This window comes from Raphanus sativus, unplaced genomic scaffold, assembly GCF_000801105.2.
Source record: "Raphanus sativus cultivar WK10039 unplaced genomic scaffold, ASM80110v3 Scaffold0202, whole genome shotgun sequence".
Taxonomy (NCBI): Eukaryota; Viridiplantae; Streptophyta; class Magnoliopsida; order Brassicales; family Brassicaceae; genus Raphanus; species Raphanus sativus.
Window position 1 is genome coordinate 24,379 of NW_026615522.1, and position 15,773 is coordinate 40,151.

Genomic DNA, 15,773 nt, shown 5'->3' on the forward strand with positions numbered 1-15,773 from the left:
CGATCAACAAAAGAATTCGTCTCCCAACACAATCCGGTTCAACCAAACACAGCCATGATTAAGAAGAGAGGTCAAGAACACTAAATGTGTTATATGATTGTTCAGTCGAAAAGAAGCTGAGCCGAAGCAGAGGCTGTAGCTACAGATTCCAACTCCTTGAGCATTCGATTCTTCTCCCCCAGATTAGTTGACAGCGGAGAAAATGTAGCCGTCTTTAAACAAGTAGCATTCTTTAGTACATACGTAGCCATCTCTCTTTCTCCTTGTCTTCCTCTGTACCCGAACCACTCAAAAGCTTCAAGACTCTGTAGTAAACACTCTGGAACAGAACTCGGCGGCTTCCAAACAGTTGGGATATCCATGTCTGTGAGATATATCTAAGACCATGGACATAGTTAACAGTCAACAACAGAGTCATCAGTCTCTTTTTTTTTTGTCAAGAGTCAACACACAAATATTGGAAAAATTAAACCGGATAAAAACTGTATTAAAGTGACCACTTACAAGATCAATGAGTTTCAGGAATCTTAGTTTGGGAGAATCTTGAAGCATACAAGTAACTAGATCCCAACAATGTCCAGCAAATAGACACAAGATTAGATGGACAAGCTGGTTGAAGATCATACCACGAGGACTCACAACCTGTTTCATATGCAAACTACATAAGTAATATACTAAATAATATACTGAAAGCACGATTTTAAATATTTCTACACCCGCCCTCTAAAAGGCGGATATATTTTTGTTGTAGTTTAATTTTTTCATATTTATATCATATTTATGTGTAAATTTTAATCAAAATATATTTTACTAAATAATAGCAACTAAAAAATTGATTCGGTATATACTTGGTTAGGGCTGGGTTGCCGATCGAACCTCCAACCCGCGGATTTAAATTTTGTTTTGGTCAAAAATGTGATCCGCACAACCTGCAAACAAATAATTTGTATCAGACTATCAGTATCTGTCCATTTAATTTTGCGGTTATTCGCGGGTTATAATTTTTTTAAAAATAATTATTTGATTTAATTATTTTAAAATGAAAAAAAATTAAAATAAAAAATTATATATTCTTAATTTTTTTTTTAAATTACCATATTTTATAAAAGTGTTTATTTTTCTTTTTATTTTTATTTATTAAATACTTTTCGGGTCGGTTGGTACCTGCAATCTAAAATCTACCAACCCGCACTCATCCCAGATAAAACACTCATAATCCGCATCCGCAAATCAATTTTTTCAAATAGTTAAACCAAATTTATGATCGACCTTTAAAATGACGGATAAATTTTTGTTATATATTTTTTAAGAAATATAATTTTTATAAAATGTAGGCCGTAACCAATTATATTTCTGAATATTTTTTTCTAGGATATATTTAATATTTAATTAGACGTAAAAGCATTACATTATAATATGTCATGCCATTTAAATAATAATATTGTATCAAGGCCTATGGGTCCAAATATTTTACATCTCCCGACAACACTCATTTGAGCTAATGGTGCATAAATATTTTGCATCTTCCATTGAAGTTACGTGATTAATGGCCCCCATTTTATGGCTTTCAAATTATATTGATATTAATGCAGTTAATAGACACGATTGTGGCAGTTATTTTAATATAAAAAGGGTGTATTAAAGGTATATTTGGTGGCAGTTATAAAATTTAAAAATGTGGACACAACTTTTATCAATAGGCAAACTGCAAAATTAATAGAATAGACTAGATTTTTAGGGTGGGTATATGTTTTGTTTTGTATGTTTTTTTGAAATTGCATTTCTAAGCGTATGCTTTTTTGTTATTATATATATATTTTGTATCAGATATGTGTGTTTTGGGCAAATATAATTTTTGTATATAAAAAATATAATCATAAAATTATTTTGTGGGTCTGTTAACTTAGGTATAATCATAAAACTCTTCTGTGGGTCTAATAATTTAGGTATATCCACGTCCGATAATTCAGGTACAGTGGCATATCGTTGAATCAAACGTGATTTATATGTCTAGTGATTTTTTAAAAAAGCATAACTGCCGCTATATCTAACTATTTTTTATAGAAGTGGGTCTCGATAATTGAGGAAATAAAGTAGTGTGTACTATTAAAAAAAGAAATGGACTATACATATATCAATTGGTCATACAGAAGAATTAATAGAATAGATTATTGAAATCAACATAAACTACCTAATTGATATTTGTTTATGCAATTATATATTAATACATTTTATTTTACATTTTATTTGTTTAGTAATCAAATAGTAATTAAATAGAAAAAATATATGTTTTTTTCATTAAAATATAATTATATACCTTACAGATGATTTGGTGTGGTACATGTATATAAACATTTTTTGTTCATCTTGGTTCTATAGCTTCCGGTATACATATATTTATTAAATACGTTAAGTAACTCTTTATCAAATATATATTATATAAACACTTTGTTGTTACATGAAGACCTAATAGGTTAATAGCTAATAAATTATATAGAAACAATATTGACTCGACGATCTTAAGTAGTAAATGTAATCCCACCCGCTTTAATAACGAACGGTTATAACTATATTAGGGTTACATGAATATGCGGTTATATTGGAAATTATCAAAAAAAGTATAGCAGCCACTAAGCACATTATATATATCCACGATCAAAAGAAAACGTATCATATTAATTGTAATAGGAGGATCAAACGGTTACGTAAGAGAAACCGTAATGAATGATATATACATTTTGATTTATCTTTAAACTAAAACTAATAATAGTTGAACACAACCCCATATCAATTGGATATGTTGGAGAATTAATAGAATGGATAGTTTGATATGTTTACCTCTGGAAGTGTTATCCATAGCGTAAGATGACGGACGGAAGTAAGAGCTTTCAAGTACTTGTTGTGGGTACTACCTCCTCCACTAAGATTAACATGTGCCCTTACCAGCTCAGGCATGTTTTCAATTTGAATTTGAAGGAGGTTGCTACTTGCCATACCAATACACTTAAGGTACTTCAAAGAAAGGGACGTTTAGCACATACGTCCCACATGTTCTAACCACGTATAGCCTTTGTAAGGAAGGCACCACGACATTGACATCCATTGGTGGGTCTTGAAAACGACGTTCCACAGACAATACTTCAAGGTTTGGACAACCGGATAAAAATCTTTGTAGAGACGTTTTGTTTGCGTAAGTGACAGACTCAAGGCTCAGTATTTTGAGAGACGGGAGACGCACGTGAACAGGAACATCGAGAAAAACGAACTTGGTGAGTGTCAATCCCTGAAGCGTTTCCGAGGTATATAGACTACTCGGCAAAGTAACAGACCCTTTCTTGGAATAAGGAATAACAATATGAATATGCAGCTCACGCAAGTGGCGACTAAGTGCAAGATTAATCCATAGTCCAATACCTACAGAGGAACAGTCAGGGCCGAGACTCAGATGAAGGTGTTCTAGAACTGGTGCCTTGTTTGATAGGAAAGACCTATAAACAAACTGCGTGAAGCTCTTGTAGTCACCATTGTGATTTCTCTCGTCGTATGCAAGTCCTGGAACCAAAGTCCAAAGAAAACGCCATCAAAGACTTGTGGCCATAACATCTTTCGTAGGGTTGATTGACAATATTCGCAAGAGCAAATCATCCGAAAGATGACTGATGTTTTTCATGTAGAAACTAGTCTAGTCTGCTTATTGAAGAAACCCAAAGAAGATCATAAACCATGGTGGTGGAAAAAAAGAAAAATTAAACAACAACAACAGTTATGGTGATCACAGCAAAACTCACAGTTATTTTGCTTGGAGATAGCACTTGTAGTGATCTGAAGAGTCAGAAGAGTTTTGATCCTAATCCAAAAATTAGGTTTAAGTTTTCTGCCCAGAGGATAATAGACGATCCAATAAACCCTAGATTACCACAGTATATTTTTTAAAACGGTTAAAACGGGCCAGGCTTTCTCATAATAGAATCTTATATCCATCAGTAAGTAGTAAAGTACATAGCGACGAGAGAACATCATCTCGTTCAACATGTTTTCTTATCAACTACTTTGCAACAAAACCACTGTTGCTCAAGAACACAACCAAGGGACTTCTAACTCTATGGAACCCATTTGTCCAAACAATCTCTCCAAATACATAACGACCAGAGGATGTCTTGGTTGGCTTGAACGTAACGTAATACGAGTGTTCTTGTTGGCACTTCGTGAAGACCAGAATCCGCGGCCAGACATCAACTTCCACTCCCACTGGTCTAACGATGTCCACGAAGTAAACCGTGCTTTTGTTTGGACCAACGTTGCTTACAGTACGTTTTATGGTCCTAGTGGATCTTAGCCTCGGTATGGTAATAGATGGATAGTTGAAATCAGCATTGGTTCGATAAGAGTGTGATGGAAGGCATGTTGCGGATGATTCTGAATGGAGAAGAAGCATGGACTTGATTTGTTGATCTGTATAGCCAATGTTGCACAAGAAGAGCACGTAGTCTTCCGTTCTTGTAATGTAAACCAGACCAGGATCCATTGCTTTCAATGGGTTTATATGTCCAGCACCGATATCAAACGGGTCAGTGGGTTTCATCGAACCACCAGAGAGGATCAATTCATTGCTCGTGTCTCTTGTACCCGCTGGAAACGGAAATAAGATCATATATTTATGTGTGTTGTAAGTATATAAAACTATATGAGAGCTTATTATTATAGATGAAACCTGTGGTCATGATAGCGCTTCGGATTGCAGCTGGTGACCAATCAGGGTGAGCAGATTGGAGAAGTGCCATAACTCCAGCCACATGAGGACATGACATTGACGTTCCGGATTGGAAGTTCCACTCAACAGACCGGTGGTCTCCTGGTAACAGTGTAGGCGGAGTTTTAGGAGGCCATGCTCCCAATATCCCAATTCCTGGCGCTGTAATATCTGGCTGCACAGACCAAAGACCAATATTCCACAAAGCTGTGACATCTGACACTATCTCAAATACATCAACACAACAGTAGACTCAAACACATACAACTTATAGGTGCATCAAAAGCGGTTGTACCTTGAGAATATCAGGTGTGAGTGAGCTAGGTCCTCTTGAGGAGAAATATGCAACAGAAGGTGCTGTAATCTCTCCAATAACAGTTTTGCTCGGTCCAACTTTCACCATTGGCACTCTTCAATTTTTTTTTTACCAAAAGCAATATAATGAGTTAGTACGTCAGATTAGCTAGTGCATGGAAACTTGGAAACAGTATGTGGGGGCTTACGTAGTAGGCGAACGAGCAAGATAGTTCCTGATCCTAGTCCCACTGATGATATCAACTCGAACTGTTGGGATCTTGTCTACTTCTTCCACAAGCTGTTTTGTGGGGGAGGCTGCAAATATTACGGCTGATGCGTTTGCTCTTACTGCAGCAGCTTGTGCTTCTTCGATGAACTGAATCGGACCCAGAGTAGAGAAGCATAGAATTATCATTTCATTGGCTAGTTTCTTTAACCAGTACTCCCATTTGCAAACCCTACACACATCAGTCTTTACAGTAATACACCAATAACACTAATAAGCTATGAATTAAAGTGTTGAGAATATACCCTCCATCAAAATACGTTGTTGCAAGAGCTAATGTACCAATGATCTCCTGAGAAATCAAGCTCTGCCCCTGAAAGATTAAAAACTTTTTTTTTAAAATAAAAAAATAAAACTTTTTTAAAGTTCCGTTTCTTGCCCACAAAGAAACAAGCTGTAACGTCAGTACCGTGAGAGTGTAACCACCATCTATAATAATGCTTGTCGGGAAACTCCGATCCATCGTCGAAGCCGCAACAGAAACCGCCCAAGGAGCAACGTTCTGAACAAGCCCAGGATCAGGCCCATCATTCCCTCCAGAGAAAACAACACTGATCCCTCTCTCCGCCGCGTGAAAAGCTCCGATATCAGCGCTGGACTCGAAAAACGGCGTCAGAGGCGGCGACGAGCCGAAAGACGCCGAGATCACGCTCACCCCGTCGCGTACCGCGTCGTCGAAAGCCGCCAAGATGTCGGCCTCCGTGCAGACCCCCTCGAGATCCTTCCCCCAGCACGTCTTATACACCGCCAGCCTCGCCGACGGAGCACCGCCTCGAGCCGTGCCGCCGGCGAAACCGGAGACGTCGGAGACGACGGATCCGACGGCGGTGGAGGCCGTGTGCGTGCCGTGGCCGAGACCATCGCGCGGCGATCTGTACTCGCGATCTCGCGTGCGGTCGAGCTCCCCGTACGTCTCCTCGAATCCTCTGAGGTAGAACCGTGCGCCGATGAGTTTGCGGTTGCATTGTACGTCTCCTCCTCCGACGCATTCTCCTTTCCACGATGAAGGTATCGGTTTCGCCTCCGGCGGTTCCTTGAAACTCTCCGATTCCGGCCAAATCCCTGATCAGAAGTTAACATTAAAGAGAGATCTGAAAGACTGAAACAAGGAAGAGTCCGAGATAGAGAAGAGACCAGTATCGAAGATTCCGACGATGACGTCGGAACCATAAGCGAGCTGCGGCGGAGGAGGAGTATGGCCGGTGTTGTCGACGGTGAGACCTAAGAAGTCCCAACTCCTTGTTGTGTGCAGTTTCAAGCTTCTGCTCTTGAATACCGTTATGACCTGGTTCATTTCTATAGTAACTTCCCGGTTAGTGTTAACCAAAATGGTTACGATTAAATCGATTTTGAAACCGGTTTTTATGATAGGAAATTAGCAATTTAGTAACTTAGGTTCCACTGGTTTACATGTTGATGTTACTAGTTCCACTGAAACAATAATATTTGTTATTTGGCTAAGGATAACCAAAACTGAACCGAATCTTTAACGGTCGGTACAATTTTGCCGCCATAATAAAAAGAAGGGAGTTTTATTACTTGCTAAAGAAGCAGCTTGTGTTGAATTGAGTTTTGCAGAGAAGCCTGAGAAGCCGTAGGTGTAACTGTACAACATGGATCGTTCCGCATCTTCTTTGCTATAACAAGATATATAGATTAGGACATGTACTATAGATGAGTTTTTATTTTGAAGAAGGTAATAAGATAATGGAACCTTGTAAAGACTTGTGAAAGAAGATGAAGATGGTGGCTTGAAGCTAAAGCAGCGTTTTGAAGCCGGTTAGCGCCTAAATAGACAATGTAGACCTGCAAAAGAGGGTGAAGAAGACATACCAAAGGCAATCAAGAAACAAATCTGCAAATGAAATGGTTTTCATGCACCGGTTTAGGAGTTAGTGATATACATGAGAAATTGGTGTTGTTGCTTGAACTGATGAGTGAAGAACTAGTAATGTAAGAGCAAAAGAGATGCCACCAAGAAATTTTGTCATTGATGTTATAGGACCTTAAACTTGAGTGCCCGAAATTACAAATTGCTGCTGCAAAGCACTCAGATTTATACAACTAATTCAAACTCAAGTTGATATTAATGGTGTATAGGCTCACGAGTCAACATTATTCACACTTTTAGGTCTACAGTTTGTGTAATTAGATTGCTTAGAATTTCTCTAAGAGTAGGAATGTACTGAAAGACGTCTTCCTTTTGTTCTATAGCTTCTCTTTTTATCATTAAATCTACAACATGTTGTTAGGGGTCGGTTTAATTGCAGCTAAGAGCCTAAGAGCTAAGCTATAACTAGCTAGTTTGATTAGAGTGTTCCTTTGTAGAGTTTTAGAGCTTGCGAGTTCAATCATTCTAACTTCTACTCTAAGCTAACATTCCTACACAGTTTTGTTCCAAAGAACTAAGATTTCATCAATTAACTACAGATCAAAAAACACATACAAACCAAACAGAAGGAGGATGCATGTAATCTTCTTCCTTTTTCTGAAACGCTGCCGTATTAAGATTTAATAGTGTAGCAATCCTGTGCTTCGATCTCATGATTTAGCAAATACAAAATGGTCCATTGGACCTTGTGAAAGATGTCCAATTCCTTAAAACCAAACAAAGGGTGAAGATCTCTGAAGTCTGAATAGTATATGGATATATCTTGTTGTAGCAAACCGATGTCTAATGATATTATATGGATATCTTGTTTTGGTTTTATATACAACAGTATGTCTGAATATTATATGAACAAAAAAACGGATCATATGCAATAACTGATGTCTAATGATATTGAAGTCAACATGGCAACAAAGGGTGAAGATATGGAAACCCCTTAACCTTTCTGTATACACAAACACAGACAATACCAGGCGGAAATCACGGAGTCATCATCTCTTTAACCCCAAAAGAAAAGAACCGAAGCAGAAACGTTTTGTGGGGTTTTAAACACTGTTCGGACATATGGTGTTCAGCGGCGGGACTGTTATGTCGGTAGCCCATATCTCGGCTGAGATGTGGCAGAGACTACGGCGGATCCCACCGTCCGAACGCATTGGCAGCAGCGAGATGCTTAGCCTCGTCTGCTGCTTCCCGCTCCAGGAGCTGGGTCGATTAGCTCTATGGCTTTTAACTTTTCTTTCTCTTCCTCCTCCAGGTTTTCTATTTCCCGAAGCTGACGAAGAGGACGATCGTGATCGCGGTTTTGTTTATGGTTCATATTCAACTGCCATCGCTTCATATTAGTATCACTTTCATTTGCATTTTGAGTGTTCAAATATCAAACCCAGCTCATATTGGTGCCTCTACACTTTGGTTAAGTAGTCTTCTTTGTTTTAATATTGGGTTTTTAAAAAAGGTTGATGAACAGTATTAGTTAGATCTTCATTTTCTTTTGTTCTCAAGTCTCAGTCTTTCTTGGTTCTGTGAGATTGGCTTTGTTTGTTTCTTGGGTCCCAAGAAAAAGCTTGTTTATACTACTTTGCAAGTGTGAATTCAGTTCTACTTCTTCAATCCTTTATTTTCTTTAGCCATTAGCATTACTGGTCTCTGTAAGAGTTTACTAGAGCATTAATTGTATATACTTAACACTACAAAATGTTAAACTCGTTTGTAGATTTACAAAGAACAAGTCATAAATAATTAACTTTATTATTTGTACTGTTGTATAATAGATTGCAAACCTTCGTTTATAAATTATGAGCACATGGTACCATCAATCAGAATCCAAATTATTTGCTTATAAAGAAACAGCAAAACAGCTCATTGGTGTACTACTGTACTCATATTCTATTATTTTCATGATTGTCACAGGAAAGAGAAAAAAAAAGTATAAACTTATGAACTGTATAAACTTTGACCCAGCCCAGCATAGAGTATTACTCCACGAAACAAACAGTAGATAACAACTAAATCTGCTGCAATGTTCTTTCCAGCTGGTATCTTAGTAGTTGATGGTCTCAGCTGAATAACATTTTTTTGGAGTACCAGTTTTTCATTTGGTTTAGAACGCCAAAAATTTGATCATGACATTTTAAATTGATATGATCTAGATATGTTCTAAACTTCTAATGCTTTACCAATTCATCAACAGTTGCATTTTCTAAAAATCTGTGGCTATAGTAAAAATTTATACTAGTTAGCTTACAGAGATCTAGTGAAAGATTGTGACTTGAAAACAAATAAGTTTTTTTCTCTTCTGAAAGAATAAAAAAAGTTTAAAAAATTGTACCAAATTGATTGATTGGGTTGGTGTTAAATACACTGTAAAGTGACACATGCACAGTTGGCCTAACACACATCCATGTGTATATATAACCCATAAATGACAACACATAACGGCACACAAACTGACATATAAACTCTTCTATTTGTTGGCTTTATCAAGAATCATTAATGGAGGCAATGAAGATGAAGCTCTTCGTGGCTGTTTTAGTGGTCGGGATGGCCTTCTCTGCCGTGCAACAAGCTACCGCCGTGGAAGCTCCAGCTCCGAGCCCTACCTCTGACGCTTCCTTGTCTATCCCGACGTTTGTCGCTACCGTAGCCACTCTGGCCTTTGGGCTTCTATTCTAAATTTCTAAACAAATTTGTCTTTGACTTTTTAGTTTATCTATCTAGAAACCATACTCTTGATTTCATATTCATTTGCACTCATATATTGTTCTAAGAATTGCCACTCGAATATCAATGAAACATCTCTGTCACTTTTTATTAACCAGTGTAGTTTTTGAAAAACTCTAGCATTTGACAAGTGATAAGTTAGGTAACTAGATGAAGACTATGCTAGTCGAAATATAGAGCTTAAAGCATTTTAATAAAGGTTAGAAATACATATAGTTTTAGTGGAAGGTGACAACAAGCAGACACCTTAATTAACTGTAAGCTTTATAATCATGACATCTTATAAGAAAAGTATGATATTTACTTAAACTATAACATGACTATTTTAGCCCAAAAAAAAAACTACACTAACATAACTTTTAGCTTCAATGTAGTGATTTTTAATTTTGATAATAAATGCTTTTCGTTGTTTTGAATACTCTTAAACAAGGCCAAGTTGACAAAAAAAAATATTTTATGTCAATCGAAGGTGTGGAGATGTTGCTTCTATTGAAGGTGTAGAGATGTTGCTTTCAATAAAGGGTAACCAAATAGGCAAATACTATAAACATTTGATGTGACATAATTTTGTCAAGATCGTAAGCTAGTGAATACAATGGGTTACACCCTTTTACGTAAAAAGATGATTTTCATATGGTTGATAAATCCGATATGCTGAGAAGCGTTTGATAAAAAGATCAGGGTCTCGGTGTTTAGGATGGCTATTATCCCAATTCTTTTAGTCTCTGAGCTTATTGCGTTACAAGTTGTATATGAAAAAGAAGACTTGTATATAAAAACTTTTAGAGTGTGTGCAGTAATAATGCAATGGGTCTATGGTCCGTAATCAAAGGAAAGAAAACTCAGTTCAAAGGTCCTCCAGCTGTTGGACAGGTTAGTGGCCTTTTTATGCTCTAGCAGATTCTCTTATTGGCTCTTTCTTAACTCTTTATTTTTTCTTTTTCACATAGGCCCTTTTGAAAAATCTGCCTGCTTCCGAGATGGTAGAGTCATGCTCTGTGGCTGGACCTGGTTTTGTTAATGTCATACTATCATCCAAGTGGATGGCTAAGGTACTTGCTGTTTGTATAATCGTTTTCTAGTCCTCAGTATAAATAAATTATTTGTTTTTTCTAATACGCAGAGTATTGAAAACATGCTTATCGATGGGATTGAGACATGGGCGCCTACTCTTCCAGTTAAGAGAGCAGTAGTTGATTTTTCATCTCCCAACATTGCAAAAGAAATGCATGTTGGTCATCTGAGATCAACTATCATCGGTGACACGCTAGCTCGCATGCTTGAGTACTCTAAGGTTGAAGTTCTACGCAGAAAACCATGTTGGTGACTGGGGAACACAGGTAGGTAGTAGCTACTTCTCTATTCTTCAAGTCATGTCTGAATTGTTTTCTATAAATTTTATCAGTTAAATAGTAATCTGTTTTTGATTCTGCAGTTTGGCATGCTCATTGAGTACCTCTTTGAGAAGTTTCCTGATACAGAGAGTGTGACTGAGACAGCTATTGGAGATCTTCAGGTCAGCTGCCTTACATCACACTGGTGTAAATACGCTTTTATGTGAAGAACTAAAGCAGGCAATTTAGTTTCTAAACTTCAAGTGTTATCTGATCTGACAGACGTTTTACAAAGAATCAAAGAGTAAATTTGATTCTGATCCGGAGTTCAAGGAAAAGGCACAAAAGGCTGTGGTCCGTCTACAGGTAAATAACCTTCTTCCCTACCTGTTTTATATTGGTGTTGTCTTCTGTTTGGCAGTGTTTCAATATGCAGCTGCTTTCGTGTAGGGTGGAGATGCTATTTACCGCAAGGCCTGGACTAAGATTTGTGACATTAGCCGAGCAGAGTTTGCCAAGGTTTATCAACGCCTTAGAGTTGAGCTTGAAGAAAAGGTAAAAGAAATAGATGGACATAATACTAATTATTATTTGGATGGTTAATGAAAATTGCACATTGATCCATGATAGGGAGAGAGCTTTTACAACCCATACATTGCTAAAGTAATTGAGGAATTGAATAGCAAGGGTTTGATTGAAGAAAGTGAGGGTGCTCGTGTGATTTTCCTTGAAGGGTTCAACATCCCACTCATGGTTGTAAAGAGTGACGGTGGTTTTAACTATGCCTCAACAGATCTTACTGCTCTCTGGTGTGTTATCTTTGTGTTTTGTATTTGCTGAAGTGTAACTTTGCATAGTGTTTAATAATGAATCGTCTGCTGATGCGAAAATCTGCTTGGTCCAGGTATCGGCTTAATGAAGAGAAAGCTGAGTGGATTGTATATGTGACCGATGTTGGCCAGCAACAGCACTTTAGCATGTTCTTCAAAGTAGGGTTGATGAATAATTTTTTTTTTTGATGTGTCTTTGCTTAAGAGTATCAGTCTTTAACTGTGGTTATATCTTTTGTTACTATGAATCAGGCTGCCAGAAAAGCAGGTTGGCTTCCAGAGAGTGATAAAACTTACCCTAGAGTAGACCATGTTGGTTTTGGTCTCGTCAAGGGGGAAGATGGCAAGCGATTCAGAACTCGGTCTTCAGAGGTAGTCCGCTTAGTTGATTTGCTAGATGAGGCCAAGACTCGCAGTAAAACTGCCCTTGTTGAGCGTGGTATCTAACTTTGTGTCAGCACTGTTCATTGTTAAACCGTTAACTTTGTTGTGATCTTCTTACTCGTCCTTTATATGTTGTTTTCTCTTGTTTAGGTAAGGACAAAGAATGGACTCCCGAGGAGCTGGACCAAACAGCTGAGGCTGTTGGATACGGTGCGGTGAAGTGAGTATTGTGATCAGAGCTGAACAAACATGATAGAATGTTCGTTCTAACCAGCTGTTTTTGATATTTTAATGCCTCTGCTGCTAACTTGCGCGGTTTTGTTTAATGTTTCTTTCAAAGGTATGCTGACCTGAAGAACAACAGATCGACAAGTTATACTTTCAACTTCGATCAAATGCTTAGTGACAAGGTAACTGGAATCTGCTACCTACTGTAGTTTTACATATTTGCATATTATGCAGTCAACCTAGACGTGCTTATTGGTCACATCATGTCATCATGAGCAGGGAAACACAGCCGTTTACCTTCTTTACGCACATGCTCGGATCTGTTCAATCATCAGAAAGTCTGGCAAAGACAGAGATGACCTGAAAAAGGTATTTTAGCTGCATGAATCACAAGTTCCTCTGTTCTTCCTGACTACAACTGAAGTTTCATTGAAGAGTAATTCTTATGTTTTGGGCAATCTGCTTTATTGCAGACAGGGAAGCTAGTATTGGATCATCCAGAAGAACGAGCACTGGGGCTTCACTTGCTTCGATTTGCTGAGGTAACACATGCTCATCTTTCTGACACTAGTTTCAAACTTGTCTTATGTTTTTACTGAGAAACAAGATGAACACAAAACCATGTGTGAACTATTGCAGACTGTTGAGGCAACTTGCGCCAACTTGTTGCCGCACGTGCTTTGCGAGTACCTCTACGAGTTATCTGAAAGCTACACCACATTCTACTCCGTTCATCAGGTGTGGATTCAGGACATTCTACGTTTTCTATATTTTTTGTGTGATATCAGACTAGCTGCATTGCTGCATACTCAACCATAACATGAACCTTTTTTTACAGGTCATTGGTTCAGCAGAGGAAGCAAGCCGTCTCCTACTATGTGAAGCAACGGCTATAGTGATGCGGAAATGCTTCCACCTTCTGGGAATCACCCCTGTTTACAAGATTTGAATGCTCTTCCACATTTTGTTTTCCTCATTGCAATGGATCTGAGGACTTGATGAGTTTTACTTTCAAGTACATTAATCACTTGGAGAAACTGTTACTTATGATCTAAGATTAAAAATTGGAAAAAGATAGGAGTATCAGAATTAGATTTCTCACTGAATAATTACTAAAAAAGGTTTATTTTCTTTGACCATTTTTTTTTTTGCATAATATGTGAACATGGTCTTCTTCAATTCTAATTCTCGCTTGTTCTCTCGCTTAACTTGTACAACCTTGTTTACAAATGAATACAATGTTAACCTGAACCAGAAAGGTCGTTTTCTCATGTCATTGAACTGACTTCGGTGAATCATGAAAGGGTTTTAAGGTTAATCTTGAATTGAATGACTTGAAGTTGTTGTGGCTTTGATGTAGATTGTAGTATTGCGACGGTGGTACCCTTTTGCAGCTCTGATTCAATCGTTCTCCAGAGATCCTGCATGACTTCATATTTTAGTAAAACTAGGCGATTTTTAGTAAAACCAGGTGATTCTCTCTTACTCATTTAGTAAACTAGGCAACTCTCCCGTACTTATGAATATATATAACTATTTAAAATTGAGATACCTTGATAACTGATTAATATTTTACTTTTACTTTTATAAATTTTAACTTTTTTAATTAAATTATATGCATGCGGATTGGAAGGTGAACGATTGAAGGTTGACTCTCGATGTCAAATATGCGGATTGGAAGGTAAATCTATAAACCATGTTCTCTTCACATGCACTATTGCCAGACAATCTTGGGCTTTATGTAACTTTCCACTCCAGAGAATGGTTTTGATCCTTCCTCTATCTACTCCAACATTTTCTATGTTTTAAAGATGAGGAATAATCAAAACATTCCCCTAGATATCAGAAAGAAGTGGTTCATGGATTCTTTGGTCAATCTGGAAAAACATGAATCAATTTTATCTTTCAAGGAAATCTATCAGTTGATCCACTATTTGCTCAATCCATTTTTGAGGAGGTTAGTCACTGGTTCTTTGTGAAAGAATTAGAGAATCAAGAATGTGACATTGACCTAGAAAGAAAGAAACGGATCCTATTTGGATGGAAATCACCACCTGAGTATTGGCTAAAATGTGATGTAGCTTCAGTTTGGGACAAAAATCGACATGAACGTGGAGCTTCCTGAATTCTTAGAAAATGCAGATGGAAAAGTTTTACTCCATGGAAGAAGATCTTTCTCTAACATTCTCAGCAAACACAATTCCTCTTTTGAAAATTGGCAATGGGCAATTGAAAGCATGCAGTCTTTGCATCTTGATTCCATTATCTTTTCTTGTGAAGACCAGAATATTGTAAGTGCCATTTCGAAGACATCTGCTTGGCCTTCCCTCAAATTTTTCTCTATCAAGCTTATTTCAAAGCTTCAAGAATTCTTGTTCTGGCGGGTTGAACATCAGTCTCACCAAGCTCTACAACCAGCCTACTTAATTTCTAAATAGTGTGGTTAAGAAGGATCTTTTCCAATCATATATTGCATCAGGGCCTCCTGCTTGGCTTAAGGATTTCTTTTCTCTAAGATTTCTTAAGTTTGTTGGCAATTTGGATTGCTCTGATCCTTTTCTGTATTTGTAATAGATCTGAACCTTTGTTCTGAATATATATTACATAGTGTTTTAAAAAAATATATATATGCATGCAAATAGGTCTAAGAAATTTTGTATAGACCTATGGATTTTTGCTTGTGAAAAAATCTGATTAGTTCGGACTACTTTTGGATGTATTAGATTCTATCTTTAAATTGTAATTATTTTATTTTAAATTGGTTAAAATCAGATTATTTCTTAAGGTGAATTTTGTCTTTTTTATTATCTTGTATAATATATTTTGTAAAACTATTATAGTTCAGTATATGTTATTTTTAATAGAATAGGAAAATTATTGTTTCAGAGTTGCATAAGTAGAAATAACCAATTTTTTTTGAAAACTCATGTACACATATCAATATTTACAAAAACAATAGTACAATTATTAAAATTTCATTTTCAACTGTTCATTTAGTTTAAAATTATTTGTAATTTATATGTTAAGATTATTCTAAATAATAATATATTTT

General features: G+C 37.0%; 3 protein-coding genes and 1 pseudogene across 3 annotated transcripts; 2 read left to right on the top strand and 2 right to left on the bottom strand.

Annotated features, from left to right (window-relative positions):
• Nucleotides 1–57: 57 nt before the first annotated feature.
• On the bottom strand, nucleotides 58–3,670 carry LOC130501458 (F-box/FBD/LRR-repeat protein At4g26340-like; annotated as a pseudogene).
• Nucleotides 3,671–3,952: 282 nt separating this feature from the next.
• On the bottom strand, nucleotides 3,953–7,350 carry LOC108849993 (subtilisin-like protease SBT3.18). Its single transcript, XM_018623585.2, has 10 exons — nucleotides 7,238–7,350; nucleotides 7,048–7,139; nucleotides 6,873–6,970; nucleotides 6,468–6,629; nucleotides 5,743–6,395; nucleotides 5,579–5,646; nucleotides 5,254–5,505; nucleotides 5,046–5,160; nucleotides 4,712–4,925; nucleotides 3,953–4,629 (listed from the first exon to the last, which is right to left on the bottom strand). Exons 1-10 carry the CDS (start codon nucleotides 7,322–7,324, stop codon nucleotides 4,046–4,048), a joined length of 2,325 nt encoding a protein of 774 aa, XP_018479087.2. The 5' UTR covers nucleotides 7,325–7,350; the 3' UTR covers nucleotides 3,953–4,045.
• A 2,295-nt stretch (nucleotides 7,351–9,645) lies between these two features.
• LOC108849603 (arabinogalactan protein 13) lies at nucleotides 9,646–10,035 on the top strand. The gene has a single exon (XM_018623174.2). The coding sequence runs from the start codon at nucleotides 9,718–9,720 to the stop codon at nucleotides 9,895–9,897; it is 180 nt and encodes a 59-aa protein (XP_018478676.1). The 5' UTR covers nucleotides 9,646–9,717; the 3' UTR covers nucleotides 9,898–10,035.
• Nucleotides 10,036–10,642: 607 nt separating this feature from the next.
• On the top strand, nucleotides 10,643–13,923 carry LOC108849602 (arginine--tRNA ligase, chloroplastic/mitochondrial). Its single transcript, XM_056996386.1, is given in 17 exon segments — nucleotides 10,643–10,690; nucleotides 10,732–10,818; nucleotides 10,896–10,997; nucleotides 11,069–11,257; nucleotides 11,259–11,285; nucleotides 11,381–11,461; nucleotides 11,562–11,645; nucleotides 11,730–11,834; nucleotides 11,910–12,088; nucleotides 12,184–12,268; nucleotides 12,362–12,548; nucleotides 12,644–12,713; nucleotides 12,834–12,903; nucleotides 13,001–13,090; nucleotides 13,195–13,263; nucleotides 13,361–13,459; nucleotides 13,560–13,923. Coding segments are annotated over 17 exon segments (1,683 nt in total). The 3' UTR covers nucleotides 13,671–13,923.
• The last annotated feature ends 1,850 nt before the right edge of the window (nucleotides 13,924–15,773 follow it).

Bases quoted from the DNA above. Each gene is read 5' to 3' on its own strand.
- LOC108849603 (XM_018623174.2), top strand. From the start codon at position 9,718: ATGGAGGCAATGAAGATGAAGCTCTTCGTGGCTGTTTTAGTGGTCGGG.
- LOC108849993 (XM_018623585.2), bottom strand. From the start codon at position 7,324: ATGACAAAATTTCTTGGTGGCATCTCTTTTGCTCTTACATTACTAGTT. The intron at 6,396-6,467 runs GTCTCTTCTCTA...ACTTCTGATCAG, and splicing joins CGTCGGAATCTTCGATACTG to GGATTTGGCCGGAATCGGAG. The intron at 5,161-5,253 runs GTAAGCCCCCAC...AAAAAATTGAAG, and splicing joins CTTGCTCGTTCGCCTACTAC to AGTGCCAATGGTGAAAGTTG.